Source organism: Salvelinus namaycush, chromosome 17, assembly GCF_016432855.1.
Source record: "Salvelinus namaycush isolate Seneca chromosome 17, SaNama_1.0, whole genome shotgun sequence".
In the NCBI taxonomy this organism is placed as follows: Eukaryota; Metazoa; Chordata; class Actinopteri; order Salmoniformes; family Salmonidae; genus Salvelinus; species Salvelinus namaycush.
This window is the reverse complement of record NC_052323.1, coordinates 16,724,082-16,751,287: the sequence shown is the minus strand read 5'-3', so window position 1 is coordinate 16,751,287 and position 27,206 is coordinate 16,724,082. Positions and strand designations below refer to the sequence as shown.

At 41.8% G+C, this 27,206-nt stretch overlaps 1 protein-coding gene across 1 annotated transcript; it reads right to left on the bottom strand.

The window, feature by feature from the left end:
- Positions 1–500: 500 nt before the first annotated feature.
- Positions 501–27,206, bottom strand: LOC120062366 (diacylglycerol kinase theta-like). The gene is made up of 23 exons (XM_039012287.1): positions 26,400–27,206; positions 24,731–24,810; positions 24,413–24,512; positions 19,770–19,855; positions 16,352–16,477; positions 16,118–16,271; positions 12,545–12,619; positions 9,479–9,579; positions 8,455–8,669; positions 8,185–8,275; positions 7,926–7,980; positions 7,724–7,785; positions 7,406–7,556; positions 7,177–7,215; positions 6,510–6,625; positions 6,226–6,377; positions 5,527–5,675; positions 5,220–5,398; positions 4,976–5,076; positions 4,555–4,701; positions 4,237–4,348; positions 3,898–4,050; positions 501–3,759 (listed from the first exon to the last, which is right to left on the bottom strand). The coding sequence occupies exons 1-23, from the start codon at positions 26,620–26,622 to the stop codon at positions 3,658–3,660; spliced, it is 2,769 nt and encodes a 922-aa protein (XP_038868215.1). The 5' UTR covers positions 26,623–27,206; the 3' UTR covers positions 501–3,657.

Genomic DNA, 27,206 nt, shown 5'->3' with positions numbered 1-27,206 from the left:
ATCAATGGGGGCCCCCGGTTGGTAATTGAAACATGATTACTACACATGTAGATAGATTGATAAAGTGGTCTAGACAGCTAAACATTTTTAGCTGGCCTGGCTAATTGAGAGACTGTCAGTGACTGACATAACAAGAAACTAACTGGTGATGCACAACCACATTTTGAAATTGCACCTTGTGTACTGTTCTAACTCTCAAAGTTGAGACCCCGACTGAGTTTGAGTTTTTTGGGGGCTAACAGATCTGCGCGCCTACAAAAGGGGGGCCTCGCCAGGCAGCCAGTTGCCCAACAAAGCCTGAGCCACATGACAAAGAAATGTCATTCACTTTCTAGCACTTATATGTTTGCTACTATCTGGTACCAAATTATTTTCTACTTGATGCAATGTAAAATACCTGGTGATTTCAGTACCGTAAAAGAGTGCAACCCGTTTCTCCCTTGTAGTATTCGACCCGGGCATGACTTCCCAAATACAATAAAAACTCAGGTACAATAATACATGATGTCCCGTTTCTTGATTTTATTTTAACTGGACACAATTGTTACACAGTATCTTTTCATATATCTTTCGTTATTTTCACATATATCTTTAGATTTAGTTTTTTAAACATCAGAGTAACCAAACTTAACACCTAAAAGCATCTGTAAAACAATACATTTAGTGCAATTTACAGTTCAAACTAAAAACAGCTTTTGTCTGCAAAAATATACATATTTATTCATTTAGCTTTTAACTCCCATTGAAACTTGGTAAAAACGTAAAATACCTTCTATTACGGCAAATCAAATAAAAACACAGAATTGACAACATAAGTCATCTATAGGCACATTAGCTCAAAATGGTCTAAAAATGCCTAGATGAAGATATTCAATCACTGCACCAGCAGGAGTGGACCACACATCATGTTAAACACGTTGACGCACAGGTAATACCACCAAGGTTCTAGAAGCACTTGAATGAGGCACCACGTGGAGTTTAGGTCTAATGACACCACAGAACGACACTTTGGCCTGAAGGTTCATCGCACAGCAACAGGCACAAATGATGCAGAAGCTGTAAACTTACTACGGTATACACATAAGCAACATTCAACACAAAACAGTACCTTGGGCATTGACGCAATGCTGTTATGGAGTTTTCAGTGCGGCAACATTGAGGAGAAATAGAATTTTTATTAAAATAATGGCACTTTTTAGGGCAAACACAAAAATGTTATGATTGATAGCCATCAAACTGTGTGCTGATGCATTTGCCAGCAATCAGTCATCACTTCTTCCATGTCTTTTCAAATCATCCGTTAGTGTGGACATTCTTCAGTCTTATGAGAAGGGTTAAAGGGGCATTCCTATTGGAGCACTATCTTTGGAGTGGATTGCTTTTGGTGATGGAGTTATGGTGTGACTAAAGCATTACAGCAATGGTTGTAAAAGACTGTCTATCCCAATGAGCACTGCAGAACAGAGCTGACCATTGACACCAGACAGATACCAAAGATACTTATTGATCTAAAACCAATCCTTGTCTTCACATACTGTATACACAGAAACACTTTATGCCTCTAAATGGAATAAACAATCTCATATTAGAGCTAAACAGCTAAAAACATCACTATGTTTACTCCCATTTTTCTTTTACACAGGCTGTTGACTGGACATGCATTTCACAACAGCTGTGTCCCCTCAGTCTAAAATGGGTTCATGTCCTTGTCATAAGTCTCTATGGTATATGGTGAGTACCTATCCAATCCTTTCATTTACTAGTGTTCAGGAAGGAGAGGAGACAAGGAAAGGAAGCCATTACGATGATTGGAACATGGCCAATGAGGAACCACAGGTGAAATCACCACAGTGGGTGTGTCTACTGGGCCATGAGGACCGAACTGTCTAGGACCCTCTTCATTCAAGCCCAGTTAGCTGTCAATGCACCTTGGAAATACTGTGCTTTCACAAATACTTTCACACTGCATAAAAGGACTGCAGATTCTGACTCAACCACAACACCAGCTTACCAGTTTTGATTGAATAGGGCCCGAAGCTGCTAGTGGAGTGAAAGATTCAAACGTTTTGCTACACACTAGCACCAAGTCACAAAAGTGAGTCAACTTAGAATCAATCAAATACTGTTCCGACGACATCACATGTGCTGGAGTGTAAAAAATGAGATCCTCCTTCAAATGAAGGAGTCATTTCATGACTGCATTTCTTGTAAATTCTACATCACCAGGAATGCGGACGAAGTGCTGACAACAAGAGAACAAGCACTCAGGTGTACCATCTCTACTATGAATGAAACATGACCTCCAGGCAAATGACTGGAGAAATCCAACACAAGTCTCTCTAGTTTATAATGCAGATTTAGGATTGGCTGGTGGTCTCCTCCCTGCATTCATTCCATCAGCTACAAAAAATGAGCAGCAACAAAGATATGTAAAACAACGAATGGAGTGCAACATTCATGATTTCATTCAAATCCAATGATACTTATGTTTGGAATACATTTGTGAGGCATTAAGTGAAGGTGAGTACTTATTCTGCAGCGAGGGTGACTGCTACAGAGACAGGTTATAAACAATAGGAGGAACTTGGCTACAGACTTGAGTCTGAATATTAAGATGGGAGTGTGTTTGTCTGTGCGGATGTGCATATTTCTGAGGCTACTGTCGTAAGTCTCCACTTGGAATATCGATTTTCCTCAAAGTATTACACCTGAATGAAACATGTATGTATTAAATAACATGCAATGTCTCACATGCACTTCCTAGAATTGTTATTGAATGGCCAGTGGGGTTTTAAGCAAATAGTGCGGTTTATTTTCACTCTAATATACTACACGTAAGCATTTTGACTTTGGTAAGTTGTTGTTTTACATTAATACTAGTACTTGGTAAAATCAAATACTAAACTAGTTGTCAAGTACTAGACTATTTGTCAAGTAGTAAGTGACTATTTGTCAAGTACTAGACTATTTGTCAAGTAGTAGAATATTTGCGAAGTACTAGCCTATTTGTCAAGTAGTAGCCTATTTGTCAAGTAGTAACCTATGTCAAGTAGTAACCTATTTGTCAAGTAGTAGATCATTTGTCAAGTAGTAGACTATTTGACGTTAATCCAGCAAGCAGCTTGATGTCTGAACTTTAAAAAAAGCAACAATTACACTTTATTTTACCGTCTGGTATTTACTTTGATATTACACGGTAACACAGTAATTACATGTTGTTTATAAACCCCTCTTGGTTTCTTGGGGACTCATTGTAACCACCTGGTACCAAACGCTATAGTACCAGATAATACCATGGCCAATTGTTACAATGTATTTGTCTCTGATAAATACCAGGCCATACCAACTCTGAAGGACTGCAAAAATAAAACAAACTAACAAATCAGACAGGAAGCTAATCTGAATGATCTTAACTGGGGCAACCGAACCCAACAGCTGTGAAATTGATAAGCAGTAAGATGAGAATGAGAGAGACTGCTAAATGCTTGTGATATCTCCTTTATCAATGTAACACTCCAGTAGCTGACAGTGCTAGCTACGCAAACCATCTGAGAGCCTATGGGGCACATAGGCCACTGCCACAGCTGTTTAGAGCAGCCAACAGGCCACCATGCTCACATGGTGACACCAAGGAGCAGGTGTTGGGGGGGGGGGGCGTCAGTGTCCCCCATCGCTGGACGAAGGGCTTTCGGATCGCCTCTCTTTCAGGCTGGCAGGCTGCTTCTTCTGTTTGTGTTTGGACTTCCTCAGCATCCGTACCTGAACACAGCATCAAGGACATGATAGCTTAACAGCGCTTGACTTTATAGATAGGTATGGGAGATTTGCATCCCTGGTGAAGGACACCACAGTAAAGTTGTAACTATTTGCCCCATTATAGTAGCAAAAAGCGGTTACCTTTGGGCCTGCTGCAGATATGATGATATTTCCAGGGGCCTGGATCCAGGGCTCTCCATCCACCTGCACAGGGATGGGCTTGGTCACTGTGATACGCACGTAGTTGCCCTGGGCGAGACGGATCCCAGAACGCATGCCGCCCTGCACCTGGCCCTGGACCACACAACACAGATATATCTGTATACAAACCTCATTCGTGGTATCCTGATTTTAACGCTGTACACTGGAGAAAAGGTTCTGAAACACTGGGATCATTTTTAGTGCTGATCTCTCTCTTCTCTGTGGTATCAGGACATACGTGGTACTAAACAGAGTAAGGGCAGTAGGTGATGAACTCACCATGTGCACTACCCCGGTCACCCCCACCACCTCCAGCATGCCATCGTCAATGCGGGGTTTCCCGTAGCGCGAGTCACCCTCTGATCCCCACAGGTCTGCCCCAGAGCCCCAGCTGAACACACACACACACACAGTTGTAAGTACCGACTGTGTTTCAGATCATTATGTACTTTTAGGTTTGAGTGGGTAAGGGGACCGTGTGTGAGGCCATTCCTCTTCATGAGCATGCATCTTGAAGTGAATGTCATGCGTCATGAGTGTCTGACTGTCAGTCGCGTCTAGAGTTTAACCCTGTGTGTTTTTGTGTGTATTTCCTACCTGGGGATGTTTAGGAAGATGAGGCCTTCTATGCTGGGCAGTTCTACTTCTTGTTTGTCCACCTGCAGTTTAAGGTCCTTGTGAAGGTTCCGTGTGTGGCTCAGCTTCTGCAGACCCGCCTTCAGGTACACACCTTTGTTATGGAACCTACATACCACAGGAGGTTGGTGGCACCTTAATTGGGGAGGATGGGCTCGTGGTAATGGCTGGGGCGGAATTAGTGGAACGGTATCAAATACATCTAACATGTTTTCCATGTGTTTGATGCCATTCCATTAGCTCCGTTACAGCCATTATTATGAGCCGTCCTCCCCTCAGCAGCCTCCACTGCTACACACACACAACAAGGATAAGTCGTTTTGGGGATGTTCTCTTTATTGAGACATTTTAAAGCAACTTCTTACTGGAGGTGGTCTCCTACCTGCTGTTGAACTTTCCTGGTTCTTCTTCACGGGCATGGTGGAAGTCCAAACTGAGCTCAGCATCGATGCCCAGCCCAAAATAATTGTTCATCTGCACTATCTGCAACAAGGGAGACCACCAGTAAATTAATGACCACGACGACCAGCGCGCCCATGCATCAACTGAATAGATCTCTTGGCATTATAGTTATGATTCAAATTATAGCTATTGCCATTGTTATATCTGCATTCATCTGATTGTACCTTTGGTGGTTCCAGGAAGCCGTTCTCCTTGCCGTCCTCTGTGACTTCCTGTGCATCCAGCAGGATGGTCCAGCGGTCCATCTGCACCTCCTCCGCCTCGTCTACAGACACAAGGATGTGGTGGGGGTCCTCTCCGCTGTAGCCCGCCCCCCAGCGCAGGATCCGCGCCAGGTCATTACCTGATGGAAGGCATTGGGGGGAGAAGATATTGGGGGGGGGGGGGGAATAGTTCAACTACTGATGTCCGCTGATTAAAGCTAACCTACGCACACTACAGTGATCAGAAGAGAAGGGTGTGTCCTCTCACCTGTGCCCAGTGGGACAATACCAATGGGAGGCTCGGGACAGACCAGTTTGTGTCGGATGGCCTCCAGGACCCCCAGGACCCAGCCCACCGTCCCATCTCCCCCACACACTAAAACCCGGAAGCGGGGTACCTCTCTAAACGTGTGCAGTCTGTGGAGGATAGAAAAAAAGAACATAATAAAAGAGATAAGATGTTTATTTCATTGGTTAGAATTATAGCCTAGTAAGCTAGTTAGATATATCTATCTCTTTCATTGGTTAGAATTATAGCCTAGTAAGCAAGTTAGATATATCTATCTCTTTCATTGGTTAGAATTATAGCCTAGTAAGCAAGTTAGATATATCTATCTCTTTCATTGGTTTAGAATTATAGATATATCTAACTTGCTTACTAGGCTATCTCTTTCATTGGTTAGAATTATAGCCTAGTAAGCTAGTTATATATATATATATACATATCTCTTACATAAATAATAATGTTTCTATTATTTTCTACAACATATATATTTAAAGTCAATCATGTATTCGCTGGTTGGCCACATTTTTTTGTGTCCGTGTCATGGCTAACAAACATACATAGTCGAAAAACTCCTTCCAAAGACCTTGTGGAAAAAACATTGCACAACACAGACCCCCCTTCTACAAACACAACAGCTCTGACATCACACTGCTGAATGAGGCTAACCACCATTTGTCTCACCCAGGCAACGGTCCCCCGTTGGTCATGTCAAACACTTGGTGGGGGTTGAGAAGCTTCCGGAAGCCATAGAGAAGCTCTTGGCCCTTCAGCCCGCCGCTCTTGGGGTTGACAAACACCAGTAGGGGCGAGCCACCTTTGGGCAACTTGTTGTGCTGCAGGGGAGTTACAACAGCAGCACTGTCAATGGAGTAAAGCAAGCCAGCTTCTTTAAAAAGTTCAGGTCACGTAAATGACACATTCAATTGGGATCTGGAATTGTTTACTTCACATTGATGCAGCATTACCATGATCTCTGGTATGACTAGGGAGGTCAGCTGCTGGTTACTGACAGACGTGTCTTTGGCTAACATGTAGATCCTCTCAGCCTCAGAGAAGCACGATATCTGCACCACTACTGCACCTACAACTCAGACAGACAAGCAAACCTCAGGATGTGATTTTGCATAACAAGCACTGTAAATAGGACCTCTCATATAGCCCAGACTGGCACACATTCAATGTTATGATGACATTTAGTGCTTTGGATGTATTGCATCAAACATTCTCCACAAATAAATGGTTTATTATAATGAAGACATCACAAGATAAATGGCTGTGGGCCATACATCAGGCTTGATATAAATGGCCCATTTAGCTCTAGGGAAGTGGCAGCTGCAGTGGGACACTCACAGTCAGTAAGAAAGAGGCTTATGTAACACTGAATGGGGCAGGATCCTGCTGCAGTGGCCTGCGGCAACAGAGGAGCGACTTGAGCAGTGTCAAGCAGGGACACACAGCTCAGAACAGACCGTCTGTTTCAGAGCCAACTAAAGCCTGTGTGTCCTGAATGGGGATGATGTGGAATGAGGGCACAGGGAGGGGATTGTGGGGAGAAAAGAGTGGGATGAGATGGAGGGGGTTGGAAAAGGGAAGGTGGTGCTCCACTGGCTGTTTCCATGGCAACATACCCACCTTGGCTCCCGTAAACATGTGTGATGGTGACCAAGTGACCTAAGGAGCAGATTCACATTAGTTAGTTAACAACAGTCCTAATCACACTTCAATCAACTATAGTCCATTTCAAGGGAAATGTTCGGGAGGATTTCTGGGGTAAAGCGGAACAACACTGAATACTGTGGGATTCCGTCCCTTTTAATTCTAGAAAAGGAGCAGCATGGTGATGTGATGTGTGTAGACTCACTCTTGATAGCTAAGTGCTCCTGTAGCAGGTCGGTATATTCCTCCTTGCTCAGTTGTACAGGCAGTCCCTCTAGCAGCAGGTTGACCTGCACAACCTGCTTCCTGCTCTCCACTATGTAGAAACGGGTCTGGTTCATCTGCCTTAGGGAGATCTGTCAGAAACAAAAAGACACAGATAAACACACACGCCTGTTCATAAACACCTACACACACATACAGTGCATTCGGAAAGTAATCAGACCCCTTGACCTTTTCCACATTTTGTTACATTATGCACACCCAATCACCCATAAACAGGTCAGGTTAAAGTTCCTCATACCTTCCTTATCTCCTGCAGTTTGTACAGCAGCAGCTCCTGGCCTGTCAGCCCTTGTCTCTGAACTGAATGTGGAGAGAAAGAACACACCCCGTCAGTGAACTTTGATAAGATACAGTAATGAAGGCATATAAACAGAGTGTGACACTTGCTATGTAAAAACCCATCCTTGATGTATAGGTCTGCCACCACCCTGTTTCCTGACCTTGCTTACTGCCCATGTAAACCTCCACAAGGCTGAAGCTTGATGGGTCTTCGTCCTGGAGAAAAGAGCATCACCAAACAAGAGTATTGTTGAACGAGGGTTGTCATTAACAGATACGTTTATACAGTCAGAGCAATGGAGTCTCTAGTACAACCATTAATTGCAATTTCCGTGAACAATACTCGTGCCAAGGTATGTGCCAAGCTGCAGTTAAGGTGGACTGTGTATGTTATGTTGGAGACCTGCTGGTAAGCTGTACCTGTCTTCCCAGTTGAATGAGGACCTCCTTAATGACAGAATCCACTGTGCTGTTCTTGGAGATGGAGATGGATATGTACGCCACACCAACCCTGTAAACAGAGCCAGGCAGTAGAGATGGGAGATAGAGGTATGGTATAAGGGCAACTTTCACCATGGGAACAACTCATTAGGCATCAGCAAAGGATTTGTTCAAAAAGTAATGCACTTTTAGGGAATAGTCATTTGAGATTTGCCCAATGACTAAGTATTGTCCCCCTGCAGTACTCACTTGAGCCAGCCAGCATAAACCTTGAGGACCTCTGTGTCCTGGGGTTTGGCCCTTAGAAGCCACGCCTCCGGCACATTCTCCTTAAAGATGGCCTTTTCGTCAGGGGTGCCGTTACGGTTGAGGATGTCATTGCTGTGTAGAGCCTGCTGGCCGTTGTCTTGGAGCTCGTAGTCCAGCGAGTCATCTGGGATGTAGAAGGTCCTCAACGCTGACTCCTGCAGACAGGGATTAGATCAGTGATCATCCTCCTGGAGAGACCTACTGGGAGTGCAGGCTTTGACACACCTGACCTGATTCTAATGACCAGTAGTACTTAAACACTTCGCAGAGACAGTGGTGGAAAAAGTACCCAATTCTCAGTAAAGTAAAGATACCTTAATAGAAAACAACTCAAGTAAAAGTCACCCATTAAAATACTACTTGAGTAAAAGTATAAAAGTATTTGCTATATACTTAAGTATCGAAAGCAAATGTAATTGCTAAAATATACTTAAGTATCAAAAGTAAAGGTATAAATCATTTCAAATTAAGCAAACCAGACAACATAATTTTCCTGTTTTTTAAATTTACGGATAGCCAGGTGCACATTCCAACACTCAGACCTCATTTACAAACGAAGATTTAGTGAGTCCGCCAGTTAAGAGGCCGTGGGGATGACCAGGGATGTTCTCTTGATACAGGCGTGAAAAGTACATTATTTTCATTTGGATTGTAGTGAAGTAAAAGTAAATGTTGTCAAAATTATAAATAGTAAAGTACAGATATGAAGAAAAAAACGACTTAAGTAAAAATACTTTAAAGTATTTTTACTTAAGTACTTAACACCACTGCTGACCAGCTGAACATCAGGACCTTGAATCAGGTGTGACAGAGCAGGGCTAAAGGCTGCATACACAGCAGATATCCAGGAAGGAGTGATGGGAGAAAAATAAATGCACTCTAAAAACAATTAATCACTTGATGCCAGAAAAAAGCGGAAATAATCCAGTGTTAATCCAGTTTTAGGGAATGGGGAGAATCTCACCACCACTTCCTCATTCTTGGTTATCCGAGGAATGGAGACCAAACGGAAGTGGCTGCGCTTGACTGCATCGTCCCCATCAAACACCTTGAGAACCTGCTTCCCTGAAATTTGAAAAAAAAAAACTCTTTAGACAAACGTGGGAAATTCTACATGTATGGACCTGTATAATTAGGATTAGAATAGATTACTAAACATTAGCAAATGCTGAACATTGGGAGCGTTAGGACCCGTTAGCTCAGTGTCATGCTCCAAATAGCACACACAGTTAAAGCAACACAAAATACAGTACCAGTCAAACGTTTGGACACACCTACACATTCAATGGTTTTTCTTTATTTGTACTATTTTCTACATTGTAGAATAATAGAGAAGACATTAAATACTATGAAATAATACATATGGAATCATGTAGTAAGCAAAAAAGTGTTATGTTAAACAAATCAGAATAGATTTTAAATTCTTCAAAGTAGCCACCCTTTGCCTTGATGACAGCTTTGCACACTCTTGGCATTCTCTCAACCAGCTTCACCTGGAATGCTTTTACAACAGTCTTGAAGGAGTTCCCACATATGCTGAGCACTTGTTGGCTGCTTTTCCTTCGCTCTGCGGTCCAACTCATCCCAAACCATCTCAATTGGGTTGAGGTCGGGTGAATGTGGAGACCAGGTCATCCGATGCAGCACTCCATCACTCTCCTTCTTGGTCAAATAGCCCTTACACAGCGGTTGGAACCAAAAATCTCAAATATGGACTCATCAGACCAAAGGACAGATTTTTACTGGTCTAATGTTCATTGCTCGTGTTTCTTGGCCCAAGCAAGTCTCTTCTTATTATTGGTGTCCTTTAGTAGTGGTTTCTTTGCAGCAATTCAACCATGAAGGTCTGATTCACGCAGTCTCCTCTGAACAGTTGATGTTTAGATGTGTCTGCTACTTGAACTGTGTGAAGCATTTATTTGGGCTGCAATCTGAGGTGCAGTTAACTCTAATGACCTTCTCCTCTGCAGCATAGGTAACTCTGGGTCTTCCTTTCCTGTGGTGGTCCTCATGAGAGTCAGTTTCATCATAGTGCTTGATGGTTTTTGCAACTGCACTTGAAGAAACGTTCAAAGTTCTTGAAATTTTCCGGATTGACTGAATTTCATGTCTTAAAGTAATGATGGACTGTCGTTTCTCTTTGCTTATTTGAGCTGAGTAGTTCTTGCCATAAAATAGATTTGGTCTTTTACCAAATATAGCTATCTTCTGTATACCATCCCTACCTTGTCATAACACAACTGATTGGCTCAAACGCATTAAGGAAAGAAATTCCACAAATTAACTTCTAACAAGGCACACCTGTTAATTGAAATACATTCTAGGTGTATAACCTCATGAAGCTGGTTGAGAGAATGCCAAGAGTGTGCAAAGATGTTATCAAGGCAAAGGGTGGCAACTTCCAAGAATCTAAAATATATTTAGATTTGTTTAACACTTTTTTGCTTACTACATGTTTCCATATGTGTTATTTCATAGTTTTGATGTCTTCACTATTATTCTGCAATGTAGAAAATAGTAAAAATATAGAAAAACCATGGAATGAGTACAGTTGAAGTCGGAAGTTTACATACACTTAGGTTGGAGTCATTGAATCTCGTTTTTCAACTACTCCACATATTTCTTGTTAACAAACTATAGTTTTGGCAAGTCGGTTAGGACATCTACTTTGTGCATGACACAAGTCATTTTTCCAACAATTGTTTACAGACAGATTATATGACTGTATCACAATTCCAGTGGGTCAGAAGTACACTAAGTTTACTGTGCCTTTAAACAGCTTGGAAAATTCCAGAAAATTATGTCATGGCTTTAGAAGCTTCTGATAGGCTAATTGACATCATTTGAGTCAATTGGAGGTCTAACTGTGGATGCATTTCAAGGCCTACCTTCAAACTCAGTGCCTCTTTGCTTGACAACATGGGTAAATCAAAAGAAATCAACCAAGACCTCAGAAAACAAATTGGAGACCTCCACAAGTCTGGTTCATCCATAAAAAAGCCAGACTACGGTTTGCAACTGCACATGGGGACAAAAATCGTACTTTTTTGAGAAATGTCCTCTGGTCCGATGAAACAAAAATAGAACAGTTTGGCCATAATGACCATCGTTATGTTTGGAGGAAAAAGGGGGAGGCTTGCAAGCCGAAGAACACCTTCCCAACCGTGAAGCACAGGGGTGGCAGCATCATGTTGTGGGGGTGCTTTGCTGCAGGAGGGACTGGTTCACTTCACAAAATAGATGGCATCATGAGGGAGGAAAATGATGTGTCTATATTGAAGCAACATCTCAAGACAACAGTCAGGAAGTTAAAGCTTGGTCGCAAATGGGTCTTCCAAATGGACAATGACCCCAAGCATACTTCCAAAGTTGTGGCAAAACGGCTTAAGGACAACAAAGTCAAGGTATTGGAGTGGCCATCACAAAGCCCTGACCTCAATCCTATAGAAAATGAGTGGGCAGAACTGAAAAAGCATGTGCGAGCAAGGGGGCCTACAAACCTGACTCAGTTACACCAGCTCTGTTAGGAGGAATGGGCCAAAATTCACCCAACTTATTGTGGGAAGCTTGTGGAAGGCTACCTGGAATGTTTGACCCAAGTTAAACAATTTAAAGGCAATGCTACCAAATACTAATTGAGTGTATGTAAACTTCTGACCCACTGGGAATGTGATGAAAGAAATAAAAGCTGAAAGAAATAATTCTCTACACTATTATTCTGACATTTCACATTCTTAAAATAAAGTGGTGATCCTAACTGACCTAAGACAGGGAATTTTTACTAGGATTAAATGTCAGAAATTGTGAAAAACTGAGTTTACATGTATTTGGCTCAGGTGTATGTAAACTTCCGACTTCAACTGTAGGTGTGTCCAAACTTTTGACTGGTACTGTAACTTCTTACAGAAACGTTAGGGACTCTCTTATATAGTTGAAACATGGGAATAATCGTATAGGTTTTGATGTGACTTCAATGATCACAGGGAAACATCACTGGCCAAATACACGTGACAACTTATCCTGTATCTACCTGAATCCGCTGTGGTTGCCGGCTGGCTCTCCTTTGTAGTTGCTGGAATCTGGGTGTCAACTTCGTCCAAGTTATCTGATGAAGCAAAAGTCGAAGTACAGGTACGTGAAGTCAAACAATGAGGAAATAGAATGAACGTTGCATTTGTTTTCCCACAGTTTACACACGTGTGAAACATGGAATGCCTTTTTAATTTCAAAGTCAAGCACAGTTTATCGTTGCTCATCTTGCTTGACAAATGACTAGTGACATCTTGTCTGACCTAGAACAAGGGACCAACGACAAGTTGACACTTCCTCAAAGGCAGACGTCATTCCTAACAGCCTAGATGCCCAAGTAAGAATGTTTACAAAGGGACTGAAAAGTTGACTGTGTGGTATTGTCAGAGAATGAATTAGGCCTAGGTCTCACATTTTCAGAACGGAAACTCGGCCATTCAGTTACAGTGCCTTTGGAAAGTATTCAGACCCCTTGACTTTTTCCACATTGTTACATTACAGCCTATTCTAAAATGGATTAAATTGTTTTTTTCTCCCCTCATCAATCTACACACACTATCCCATAATGACAAAGCAAACAAAGAAATGTTTGCAAATTTACAAAAAAAAATTAAACTGAAATATCACATTTACATAAGTGATCAGACCCTTTACTCAGTAATTTATTGAAGCACATTTGGCAGAGATTACAGCCTCGATCGAGTCTTGTTGGGTATGACGCTACAAGCTTGGCACACCTGTATTTGGAGATTCTTCTCTGCAGATCCTCTCAAGCTCTGTCAGGTTGGATGGGGATCGTTGCTGCACAGCTATTTTCAGGTCTCTCCAGAAATCGGGTTCAAGTCCAGGCTCTGGCTGGGCCTCTCAAACACATTCAGAGACTTGTTCCAAAGCCACTCCTACGTCATCTTGGCTGTGTTCTTAGGGTCGCTGTCCTGTTGGAAGGTGAACCTTAACCTGCTCAGACTGGGGCTTTCATCAAGGATCTCTCTGTGCTTTGCTCCGTTCATCTTTCCCTCGATCCTGACCAGTCTCCCAGTCCCTGCCGCGAAAAAACATCCCCACAGAATGATGCTGCCACCACCATGCTTCACTGTAGGGATGGTGCCAGGTTTCCTCCAGACGTGATGCTTGGCATTCAGGCCAAAGAGTTCAAGCTTGGTTTTATCAGACCAGAGAATCTTGTTTCGCATGGTCTGAGAGTCTTTAGGTGCCAACCGAAAGGTTGCTGGATCGAATCCCCGAGCTGACAAGGTAAGAATCTGTCGTTCTGCCCCTGAGCAAGGCAGTTAACCCACTCTTCCCCGGGCTCCGAAGACGTGGATGTCGATTATGGCAGCCCCCCGCACCTCTCTGATTCAGAGGGGTTGGGTTAAATGCGGAAGAAGCATTCAGTTATACAACTGACTAGGTATCCCTTTTCACATTTATTGATGAGTGGCTTCCGTCTGGCCACTCTACCATAAAGGCCTGATTGGTGGAGTGCTGCAGAGTTGGTTGTCCTTCTGGAAGGTTTTCCCATCTCCACAGAGGAACTCTGGAGCTCAGTCAGAGTGACCATCGGTTTCTTGGTGACCTCCCTGACCAAGGCCCTTCTCCCTCGATTGCTCAGTTCTATCTCGATTGCTCAGTTTGGCCGGGCAGCAAGGTCTTGGAAGAGTCTTGGTGATTACAAACTTCTTCCATTTAAGAATGATGGAGGCCTATTTGTTCTTGGGGACCTTCAATGCTGCAGAAATGTTTTGGTACCCTTCCCCAGATCTGTACCTCAACACAATCCTGTCTCGGAGTTCTACAGATAATTCCGTCGACCTCATGGAATGGTTTTTGCTCTGACATGCACTGTCAACTGTGGAACCTTATATAGAGAGGTGTGTGCCTTTCCAAATCATGTCCAATCAATTGAATTTACCACAGGTGGACTCCAAGTTGTAGAAACATCTCAAGGATGATCAATGGAAACAGGATTCAATTTCCAGTCTCATAGCAAAGGGTCTGAATACTGATGTAAATAAGGTATCTGGTTTTATTTTTAATGAATTTTCATAACTTTCAAAATACCCGTTTTTGCTTTGTTGTTATTGGGTATTGTGTGTAGATTGATGAGGATTTTTTTTATTTATTTAAGCCATTTTAGAACAAGGCTGTAACGTAACAAAATGTGGAAAAAGTCAAGGGGTCTTAATACTTTCCAAATGCACTGTTTATCTTATTACTTTCTTAATTTACTGTGTATATTTACAATATTTACAATGTGTATATTTGTGTGCACACTGTCTATATTCGTTTGAATGGTAATGTCTGAGTGTGAAACAGTTGCTTAGAGGATGTGGCTTTGGGTATGGGGGTGGGGAGGGTTAATGGATGGTGGAAACCAATGTTCCCTCCAAAAAAAAATCAGCACTGAGCAAATTTCAGGTCTGCTGAGCGCAAAGTTGAACATTGTGAAAATTCTGTGCAACTTCCAGCGCGCGTTTACTGTTAACACTGAGGCTGTACCCGCTTTAAGTTACAGTTTTAACAGTGGTCCAGTAGGCTACTGTGGCTATTTGGTCATAATGTAGGCCTACCAGAGTGGCCTACCATCAAAACAGTAGAGAAAATATATTCCACAACATTTTAACATTGAAATAGCTGTTTTATCGTTCAGCCTACAGTAGCAGCCAATGTGTGGTGTTCAATGTAGGCCTACATTCCATGAGACTTTGGCAAAATACATGCAGGGCTTGACAATAACCTGTTTATACACTTGTCCTTCAGATAAGGAGGTGACTGAACATTTTGTTGTGTGATGCAAGAAACCACTTTACAAAATAAAATGCATCATTATTCCCATACCATTATTAATCCGACAAATTATGCTACCCTCTACCTCTTAGCTCCTTTGCTTATTCAAGCCTGTCTGTCTTAAAAATACAACACTAGCCCTTTAAGACAAACAAAAATCTCTTTACCTGACTCGCTTTCAAAGATGTCTAGAAATGTACACATTTTGTGCTCTTGTAGAACTATGAAATGTCTTGCATAGTTTGTTTTGTTTCGGTATGTTGCATTGAAAGCCGCTAATATTGCGTTGATTCGATCATAATTGCCACAGTAAAGGGAAACGTTGATAGTGTTAGCAGGGAAAACTCTAGAACAGTGGCCACCAAACTTTTATGAGTCAAAACGCAAGCCGAGAATGACCGCTCAGATTTTTTTTTTTTTTTTAAACATGACTTAAAAAACGTAAGCCTATGCAACATTAACAAATTAAAAACAGTACTGTAGCAATGAGGTTTGTGCAGTAGGCTATAGGCCCAATACGTCATCACCACATATCGGCTTTGCCAATGCATTGTTTAAAAATAATTATATGAAACAATTTGAGGTCGGGTGTATGATCACACCGGTAATAGATCAGTTCTTGCATTACTTGTGAAGCACAGCTGAGTGAGCATACATTTAAGTGATCAACTAGGAAGGCCTTGGAGATCGACCGGTCGATTGTGACGACCGGTTGGTGACCACTGCTCTACAAAGTTGAGTGAAGTTCACAGCTTAGAGGGAACATTGGTGGAGACCACCAGCTTACCCAGGTCATTCTGGCAGCTCTCAGAGATGCGGTAGCAGTGCATCTTGCTGAAGTTCCGCGAGCATATTCGGACGCAAGCGGGGTGAAGGAGCATGCTACGTAGACGTCCTAGGCCACACTCTGGAGGCACAATGACATAACAGGCAGCGTGTGTCTGCAAAGGATGAAACAAACGCATTATTAACTATAGTTGTTCTTTAGTGTCGGTACTTTTGTTGTCGTTTTGAGGCTTACCGTCATACCACACCACTCGCACCGCATCCCCGCCAGGACGTCCGAGGAGCCACAGGTGCGTCGGCAGACCTCACAGCGTGCACCTGAGGGGATGTTTCCCTCCCGCCAGTGGTGGTGAAGCGTATCCTAGGACAAGAAGAGAGAAAAGGAGACGGAGAGAGAGGTGGTTCAAAAAGCAATACGTGAGTTAGTCACCACATCGGAATACACTCATTATCCTGCTGGATTTGCTTTAATGTAGATCTGGCTGGACCAAACATATTTGATATTGCTCAGCACAGCAGTAATTTCTCTCACATCGTTTCAGTGTGCTTGCTCATGGAACTCTTATATCATTTTAAAAGGTAATCTTGTTGTTAATCCCACCAAAGTGTCCGATTTCAAATATGCTTTTCAGCGAAAGCACTACAAACGATTGTTAGGTCACCACCAAACCACAATAGGCACAGCCATTTTTCCAGCGAAATATAGCAGTCACAAAAAGCAGAAATAGAGATAAAATTAATCACTAACCTTTGATTATCTTAATCAGATGACACTCATAGGACTTCATGTTACACAATACATGCATGTTTTGTTTGATAAAGTTCATATTTATATCAAAATATCTGAGTTTACATTGGCGCGTTACATTCACTAGTTCCAAAAACATCAAGTGATTTTGCATAGCCACATCGTTTCAACAGAAATACTCATCATAAATGTAGATGATAATACAAGTTATACACATGGAATTATAGATATAGCTCTCCTTAATGCAACCGCTTTGTCAGATTTCAAAAAGACTTTACGGAAAAAGCAACCCATGCAATAATCTGAGACGGCGCTCAAAATAAAATAAAATTAGCTGCCATTTTGGAGTCAACAGAAACCAGAAAATACATGATAAATGTTTCCTTACCTTTGATGAACTTCATCAGAATGCAGTCCTAGGAATCCCAGGTCCACAATAAATGCTTGATTTGTTCGATAATGTCCGTTATTTATGTCCAATTAGCTACTTTGGTTAGCGCGTTTGGTAAACAATTCCAAAGTCACAAAGCGCGTCCACTATAACGTGACGAAATGTCCAAAAGTTCCGTAACAGTCAGTAGAAACATGTCAAACGATGTACTGAATCAATCTTTAAAATGTTGTTAACATACATCTTGAATAACGTTCCAACCGGAGAATTAGATTGACTTCAGATGAGCGGTGGAACGGAGGTCCTCCTCATGTGAACGCGCATGGTGAAAGCATGGTCAGCTCGTGGCAGTGGTGACTAATTCCTGTCTCCTTCGGCCCGCCTTCACATTAGAGTCATCAGACATAGTTCTATTGACTGTTGACATCTAGTGGAAGCCGTAGGAAGTGAAAACGCATCAATATCTCGCTGTAATTTTAATGAGAGCTTGGTTGAAAATCTGCCACCTCAGAAAAAATCCAAACAGGAAGTGGAACTTCTCAGGTTTTTGCCTGCCATATGAGTTCTGTTATACTCACAGACATAATTCAAACAGTTTAAGAAACTTCAGAGTGTTTTCTATCCAATATGAATAATAATATGCATATATTAGCAACTGGGACTGAGGAGCAGGCAGTTTACTATGGGCACCTCTGTGCACCTTTCATCCAAGCTACTCAATACTACCCCTGCAGCCATAAGAAGTTAAAGCTACAATCTGTAACTTAAATTTCGCCTCAAAAGTGCTACCCTTGCACTAGTCTTCTGTTTTGCCTCTTTACCTACTGAGAATATTGTACCTGTCCAGCAAACTGTGAACATTCCCAGAACATTCCCATTAAGTTTTTTCGAACATTAGAATGATAACATTCCCAAATATTTTTGCGAAGAAATGAAATATCCTTGGAATGTTCTTCTAACATTCATTAAAATGTGTATTAACTACCATATAACATTCACCGAAGGTTGTCGTTAGGTTGCCAGGGATTGTATTAACACAATGTTCCGGTGAAAGCAATAGAAAAGGTTCTAAGAAAACATTACAGGAATGTTCTGCTAATGTTGATGGAGATGTTATTAAAAACAAGCAAGGAATGCTCTCATGAAATTAGTGTGACGTTATGACATGATTGTTCCAATAACGTTTTCTAAACATTCTTCAGCAATCATGCCTGGATTCAATTAAATTGGTTCTGAGAAAACATTACTGGGATGTACTGCTAACATTAATGGAGATGTCATCCGATACACCTACCAAACTTTAAAAGCATTTTTAAGCCTCGAATACACTACAAGTTGTCATTTCCTGCAACAGGGTGGTCAAATGAAGATCCTGTATAGGCCTAACAATTAATGATGCGTATTGATAACAACAAACCGCCCAGCAAACCGGAAACATTCCCAGAACATTAGCTAACATTCCCATTAAGTTCTAGTTAGAGTTTGAGCTAACATTAGCTAACATACCAGGTTTCCTCCAGACGTGACGCTTTCAGGCCAAAGAGTTCAATCTTGGTTTCATCAGACCAGAGAATATTGTTTCTCATGGTCTGAGAGTCCTTTTGGCCATCTCCAAGTGGGCTGTCTTGTGCCTTTTATAGATGAGTGGCTTCCGTCTGGCCACTCTACCATAAAAGCTTGATGGGTGGAGTGCTGCAGAGATGGTGGTCCTTCTGAAATGTTCTCCCATCTCCACAGAGGAACTCTGGAGCTCTGTCAGAATGACCATTGGGGTTCTTGGTCACCTCCCTGACCAAGGCCCTTCTCCACCGATTGCTCAGTTTGGCTGGGCGGCCAGCTCTAAGAAGAGTCTTGGTGGTTCCAAACTTCTTCCATTTAAGAATGATGGAGGCCACTGTGTTCTCTGGGAACCTTTAAAGAACTCAGAACGGATGTTCTGTTAACATTCTTGCAACATCAAAGGATGTTTTGTGCACCCTGATACAAACATTATATGAATGTCAGCACAACTGATCAGTTTTAGTGTTTTGGGAACCTCTCTCTTGTCATATCCCCACAATGTTCCCACAACCTAAAGACAATTTTAAACATACAAATGTATTTTTGGGAACATTCTTGCAACATCAGGCAAATGTTTTTTTAACCTATTAGACACATTGTAATCATCAGCACAACTGGATAGTTGTTTGTGTTTTTGGAACATATATTTTGTGATGGCCCCACAATGTTCCCACCAGACTGCTCCTACAACCTAATGAAACATTCTGGGAACATTTAAAGAATAGACTAAATGTGTTCTGGGAATGTTCTTGCAACGTCAGGCAAATGTTTTATACAAACATTGTATAATCATCAGCACAACTGGACCGTTTTTACGTTATGAGAACATTTGCCGCAACTTAATAAATGTTCTGGGAACTTTCAAAAGAAACAATTTTGGTTTGCTGGATTAACTTTAAATGAAAAAGGTGTGAACACAATGCACCTTTAAGACAGAAGGTGTGGAATACTTACAAAGTCCTGACTCCCATCCTGATGGCAGAGACGACAGTCACCACAGCTGAATGCAGCACATTCCGAGTGGGCATGCAGCTCACAAACTGAAACCGAAAACAGAGGATATATTACTTTTGTCAAAGTCACTACTATGACTGATGGACCAGCTCCCAGTTAGATTTCCCCCAAGGAAGTTTACAGTGTGAATCTCATTATTCAAAAATGTATGCACTCACTACTGTAAGTTGCTCTGGATAAGAGCGTCTGCTAAATGACTAAAATGTAAAAGTACATTCCCCTACTACTGCAGTTTCGATTTGAGATAACATGTTTCATATGAGGTGACAGTACAGAATGTTACCTATTATTTTAGGGTCTTTTCATAAATATCTGATTTACTGTTTAGAAATGAAAACACTTTATATATCTTTATAGACAAATTCACTTATAGTGTATTAAAGTAATCAAAAGTTGAGTATTTAGTCCCATATTTCTAGCATGCAATGACTACATCAAGCTTGTGACTTTACAAACTCGTTGGATGCATTTGCAGTTTGTTTTGGATGTATTTTGGGTTATGTTTTGCCCCATAGGAACTGAATGGTGAATGATGGCTGGAGTCATTTTCTTTCTAAGTGAGTAGATAAGATGTTTCTGAACACTTCGAAATCAATCCTGATATTGCCATGATTAAGAAAAATCATGAATAATGACGAGTGAGAAAGTTACAGAGGCTACAACAAAGCATGCTAACCTCTCACCATTACCTATGATGGGGGAGATAAAACATTTTTGGGAGGTATATGATCTTCATCTCTAACTTTCTCACTCAGGCCTTCCGAGTGGCGCAGTGGTCTGAGGCACTGATTCGTAGTGCTTGAGGTGTCACTACAGCCCCGGGTTTGATCCCAGGCTGTGTTACAGCCGGCCGTGACCGGGAGACCCATGCTGCGGCGCACAATTGGCCCAGCGTCGCTCGGGTTAGGGGAGGGTTTGGCCGGCCGGGATTTCCTCGTCTCATCACGCTCTAGCGACTCCTTGTGGCGGGCCGGGCACCTGCAAGCTGACTTCGATCGCCAGGTGGACGGTGTTTCCTCCAACACATTGGTGCGGCTGGCTTCTGGGTTAAGCAAGCAGTGTGTCAAGAAGCAGTGCGGCTTGGCAGGGTCGTGTTTTGAAGGACGCATGGCTCTCGACCCGTCGCCTGTTGTGGAGTTGCAGCAATGGGACAAGACTGTAACTACCAAATTGATATCACGAGAATGGGTTTTGAGCCCAACCGGTTCAGTTTAGTATTTTTTGTTGCCTGTTTTGCATTTTATTTTTTGCATTCATTGATGACACATATCAGCTTGCAAATAATGTAAAAAATAATTAGAATAGACTTAATAAAGCCGCATACAAATATGGTCTCTTTATTGAGTAAGGCAGCTCCAAAATGTAGGTGTTTCAGCCCAGCTCAGTGCTTTCTGTGGTGGTGGGGCAGCCAGCGAAAATACAGAGCGTAGGGGTTGGTAATCTTCTCTAGTTGGGGCGTGATTGGCTCAGTGTTCTGTCACTCATGGGGACACTACTTCACCGGAGAATCTACAGGCAGTTCAAGCCCCCTTGGGTGCTACCATAGATTTACATTAGAAGTCCCTGTCCAAGAAGGCTTAAGGCCATTGGCCACAGATTAAATTACGTCAAATCACATTATATCTACCATAGCTTTGATTGATTGATCATGTCAACATCATACTTTCACAATCTTATCTAGCTAGCTAGACAAGCAGTCATCATCATGAATCACGTTGACAATTTATAGGCAAATCCTTTTCAATCCTTGTCATATGAAGAGAAATTATAGATAAATCGTATCGGTGCTCATTGGCCATAAACATTGCACAACAAGTCGGAAATCGGAAATTCAACAATGAGTGGTTTGGAAGAAATCAAAGGCTAACTGCAAGCGTTGCAAAACAATCACTATTTTGCTTCCCCTGCCAGCTATTTGGTGGAGAGGATGTGTGGTACAAGTCTGGGTTTGAGGAGTTAAAACATCTCTCTGAAAGGGTCTCTTATCCCAGCTTAAAATGATAAACATTCACATTGGTCATGCTGTCAGTCCAGCATGACTTATGTCGCGTTCAAAACAACTGGAAACTTGGAACTGGGAAATCTCATACTTCATTGCTTCACTCTGGGGAAAAAAAAAAGCTCTGACTGGGAAAACACATTTTGAACGGTCATCCAACTCTGAATTCCATGTAGGGAACTCGGGCCTCTTTGTAGAGCTCCGACCTGAAAAATCACTGATGTCATGATTCAACCTTGTTTTTTTACAGAGTTCTCAGTTGTCTTGAAAGCACCATAAATCCAGAAAATGCCAGACTGTGACAAAGTTTGATGACAAAGTTTGCCCACCAGAAGGACCGCCGCACCACGTTCAAGTGAGCACAGCACAACAACGGTGAGTCCAAAAATGTCTTGTATGCTGCTGCATAAATTATGTAAAATGCCAGGGAGATATGTATACTGTAGATAAGAAAGTAATACTCATGACCAATGATGTTACATGCTGACCAGACCGGACACGTCGCATGCGCGAGCGTCGCAAAATACATTTAGAAATCCATGTTATTCAATTATTGCACCCACACTGCTCACGCGCGTCAGCGATGACAAGGGCTAAAATAGAACTCCTTTCTATTTCTGACGCCGATCCCATCTCCTCATTGGTTTATAGAAGCAGGTACCCACGTGCCATTTCCTCATTGGTTATACCCACATGGGTGATTGAAAGACGAAATGTCAGCCGGTTTGGGTTGCGTGTAAGTGTATGTTGTGTGGTAAGCTGTTAGTAGCCCATGTGCCTCACCCTAATCATTTGGTCCCTTTTCCCCTCATAATTTAGCCTAATGTTGTGATTTGGTGGTGCACCTGTAGCCTATAGCCTGTTTTAGAGAAAAGTCACCATTGAATATTATAAGAGCTTTCATTGTCTGCTTATATGCCCCCATTATTTATCCTATGTTCTTAGGGTACACAGGGAGAATGCTGTAAGACCGGCCCATGTTCTGAATTCTGTCGCGAAATGTGCTGAACAAATAGTTATATCGACTACTCGCTCATTAATGTCTTAATCGAAATTATGGCTTGACTCTTATCCGGTCATCGTGCCCTTATGCCATAGTTTGTACATCTCAGTTGTTTCATTTCTTATTGTCACACCCTGACCTTAGAGAACCTTTTTATTTCTCTCTTTGGTTAGGTCAGGGTGTGATGTGGGTGGGCATTCTAGTTCTTTGTTGGCCAGGTATGGTTCCCAATCAGAGGCAGCTGTCTATCGTTGTCTCTGATTGGGAATCATACTTAGGCAGCCTTTTTCCCACCTGTGTTTTTGGGTAATTATTTATTTTCTGTGAGTGTTTGTGTGCTCCACGTTTGCGTCACGTTCGGTTTCTGTTTACCTGTTTTTTTGTGAAGGTTTCACTACGATTAAAAAATATGTGGAATTACATGCACACTGCGCCTTGGCTCATTTATGACAGGGAGTTTGAAGATAGACCTATATAAGTGTCACGTTCACTATCTCATTAGTATTTTATTCATCATTTTAGGCAATGTTGGAATAATTTCATTGTTTTGCTTACTTTGTGTATTATAATTAGCTCGTGCTTTTCTTAAGGAGGAGGGGATACTATATAATGTTGTTGGGTCTGTAACCATGTTTGCCAGTGACAGTCTCTTCCCATTCAAATATTGTTTTTTCAACAAAGAGTTCTGTAATATACCCATGTAATTCCAGTTGATTTTGCGAGGGTTGTTTTGTTTGCACAATGTGCTGTCATTGCGTCAGTATATTGTCTATAAAAGTGGATCCTCATGATTGTATTTTCCTTTTTAAACCACATAGGCCTATTCAAATAATACAATGTTGTGTAGTGGCTTTGCTGGCATGCATCTAAAAAAAGAAAAGTTGAATTTGCCCCACCAAGATTTACATGCTAGAATCACCACTGGGTAGCATCCACATTCAGGTAAATGTGTTCACAAACATCTATTCTTACTAGCAATAAAAATGACACAATACATTATTCTCCATTCACTTCCTATTGGACCAAACCATGCGAAACACAACCAAACAAGCTGTAAATGCATTCAACCAGTTTATAGCGTTACAAGCTTGATGCAGACATTGTGTGCAAGGTACATGTGACCAAATACTAAACTTTTGACTACCTTAAATACACTACAAGTGAAATGTGTCCAAATACTTATGACATCTTCAAATAGTGGACTAAATATATTAAGTGCTTTAAATTCTAAACTGTAAATCAGATATGTATGAAGGTGACATTCTGTACTGTCGCCTCATATGAAACATTTGATTTCAAATCCAAAATGCTGGAGTATAGAGCCATATGTAATATTTTAGCATCACTCTCTAAATACATATGGAGGGGAGTGTATATAAAATCTACTTTGGGTGTGTACACTTGTGTTTAATGTCCAATGTAGCCTATGTACACATACGTTGAGGTTTAGCTTCCATATGCAACATCATGACCTGCACACTTCTACTAAGTAAACATGCAACACTTTGGTCATACGTTGCAAGTACATTGTGCCATTGGTCGCATATACACTGTCTGTTGTGAAAGCTCTTGAAAACCAACCTTCACAGCGAATGGCTGTGTTTCCCTCCAGATGTTTTCGACACACACAGCAGAATCTCTTTTTCTGCCCTGCTGGACCAAAGCAATGGGCGACAGGGACCTGGAGTTCACAAATGGACAAAAAAGGAATATGCACACTTCTACAAAGTAAACATGCAACACTTTGGTCATACGTTGCAAGTACATTGTGCCATTGGTCGCATATACACTGTCTGTTGTGAAAGCTCTTGAAACCATGCCAAAGGATTTTCGGACTAGCATGTACTAACCACAATCACAAGCAGCGATAGAGCAGTTTAACTTTGTGCTGTCACTCACCCGCACCAGCGTCGGGGCCATACATGAACACGCAGTCCTCACAGTCTTCAGGCACTTCTCATGGCACATAAAGTTACATACTAGGGGTGGGAGGAGACACCAGAGTCAGTCAACTTGTCAATTCATCCTTGGAGCATCAGTAACAAGGCTATCCAAAGTCCCATTCATTTCTTGTAATGAGATTTTGGTTGAGCAATACATTAGTGTTACACTGTCTATAAACTACCTTTGTATTGGCTAATGTCTTGTAAATGCATTAGTAATGCCTTCACCCAGTAATGCATTATAATATTTGCTAAGCATTCGTAATAGTCTTTATAGATTGGAAATTCTACGGTAACCAAGTGACACTGAGACTCAAGATTTTTTTACTTTAAATTGTATGCCAAACAAAAACAAATAATGAATTGCTCAATTAAAAAAAAAAAAATCAATGTGTTTTTGTATAGTGTCATATGAAAATTGTTAAAAGTGTTCCTTGTGTATAGAGTTGTATTCTTTGTTTAACTTTGCAATCATCGTTGTTGTTTTTAAGTGAAAATCTGATTCTCGGTGTCAACCAGATGCACACAGTTGTGGCAGTCATGATGCATTACAATAGACCTACTCTAGAAAGTGCTACTGGAACTGGTTCCTGACAAGGTTACGGCTCGGGTATATATGTTGAAAGGAGCAGTGGTTCGTCACAACCCACTGGGAACACACTGCTTGAGCCAGGCCATAAGCAGCCCCATAGACCTACTGAGATATTATGGGCTTCGGCTAGATGGCACAGTAACAACTGTTCTAATAAGACAAGCTGTCTAACAACAAGAGTGCATGGTCGCATCCACCTTCACGGGGGCGACATACAGTTTATGCTTCACATTTGACACATAGGCTGTTACAGCATTTAAGAAGGCACATAAATCTAATCTAGCACCAGTGTAGCATTATAAACATTTCTTATGCCATGTCTAGGGTGTTTAGCTTTTTTTTGCTCTCAAGCATCCAGTCCCCTGTTGCCATGCCGACCAGTTAAAGTGTATCACGATTTGACTGCAGCTAATTGCGCAACAGAGACTTTGCATTTCCCCCGTTCGCTCTGCCTGGTAACACTGGGTGCTGTCCATCAGTCTTATGCTATTATGCAGTGCTGCTGTGCTGTCCCCATGCTTCAGTGTAAGGCTAGGCATTGCTTTGTTTCGTATATTTTTTTTTACACATGTTCATGGGAGGTACATTTTCAGATGTCAACCATGATGGACATCATGGAGTAAAGGAGAGGGACTTTACTGAATTGACATTCATCGATAGCATCCTAATGCCAGTCTGTGCATGATAATGGCATTAGTCTACTAGCTGCAGTTTAACATTTTTACACACACAAATGTATTGGACACAGCGACAAGGCCTCTTTCACACACACACACATACACATACACAATGTTACTACACACATACATACAGCTCTTCCTCTCGCCTACGACACGCACATGCCATAATGTACATGGCGACAATATCTAGACAAGTTTAGAACCTATAAGCATTACGTCAACCAAAATGCTTCAGTTTGTGAATTCCCCAACGTCAAGCACATTTTACATTTCAGTTGAACCGTTTCAACTCAACTGCTCTGGTCAAGCGAAGAAACAAAAACAAATGTCACGTCTCGTGTAAACCAACCTACCTTCACAAATGAATCCGATAAGACCCCATATGAAATCACTGCAGTTGTGGCAGAACGTTGGTTTGGTGAGAGTCACTTTCCTAAAACAATGTCCGGGTGCATTGACATGGTACCTTGAGCGAGACCCAGGGGATTGTTGTGCCTTTTTCCTCCCGGACATGGGGCTTGCGCTTGGGCTTTCCATGATGGAATTCTCATTCTTCGTTCGAGTGCTGTTTGCCATCGTATCTGTGCACCACAAGGGTCGTGTATAATGAAAACGTAGCTAGGGTGTTTGAGCGAAAATATGTTTCCGCTGCCAAGCGGCAAAACCAGCGAGCTCCAGCTACGTTATGCCCAACCGCCGTGTCATTACACTTTGGAGCCAGTGGTGCCAGCTGCTGCTGGAGCTATAGCGGTCATGAAGTTAGCTAACAACAATAGACATGGCAGTTAGCTACCAGCATTGCAAAAAATAAAAAAACATAAGTCTTGAATGATCCAGAAAGATGGTTAATTGACAAAACACTCAGTCTTGTGGCTCGTCACCAGGAAACATGAAAAAGAAGCTTACTAGCTAACTTAACGTCAGCAAAACGGTAAATTTGCTCGCAAAAAAAATTAAAGGCAAGCAAGTTCAGAGAAAATCCATCAAAGCAACAAGTGACAATCTAACTAATTAGCGATTTAAATTGCTAACTAAATTGGTTGTTTTTATCCTGCTCCGTTTTTCTTTTGCAGCTTTTACACATCAGCTGCTAGCTACTTCCGCCCGCAGTTTTCATAGTTGTGCAGCGGTTTTCATCCGCCCTCACAAGGTTGGCCCTC

Bases quoted from the DNA above. Each gene is read 5' to 3' on its own strand.
- LOC120062366 (XM_039012287.1), bottom strand. From the start codon at position 26,622: ATGGCAAACAGCACTCGAACGAAGAATGAGAATTCCATCATGGAAAGC. The intron at 7,981-8,184 runs GTACAGCTTACC...TCTTTTCTCCAG, and splicing joins TCATTCAACTGGGAAGACAG to GACGAAGACCCATCAAGCTT. The intron at 4,051-4,236 runs GTGAGTTCATCA...TGTGTGGTCCAG, and splicing joins TGACCGGGGTAGTGCACATG to GGCCAGGTGCAGGGCGGCAT.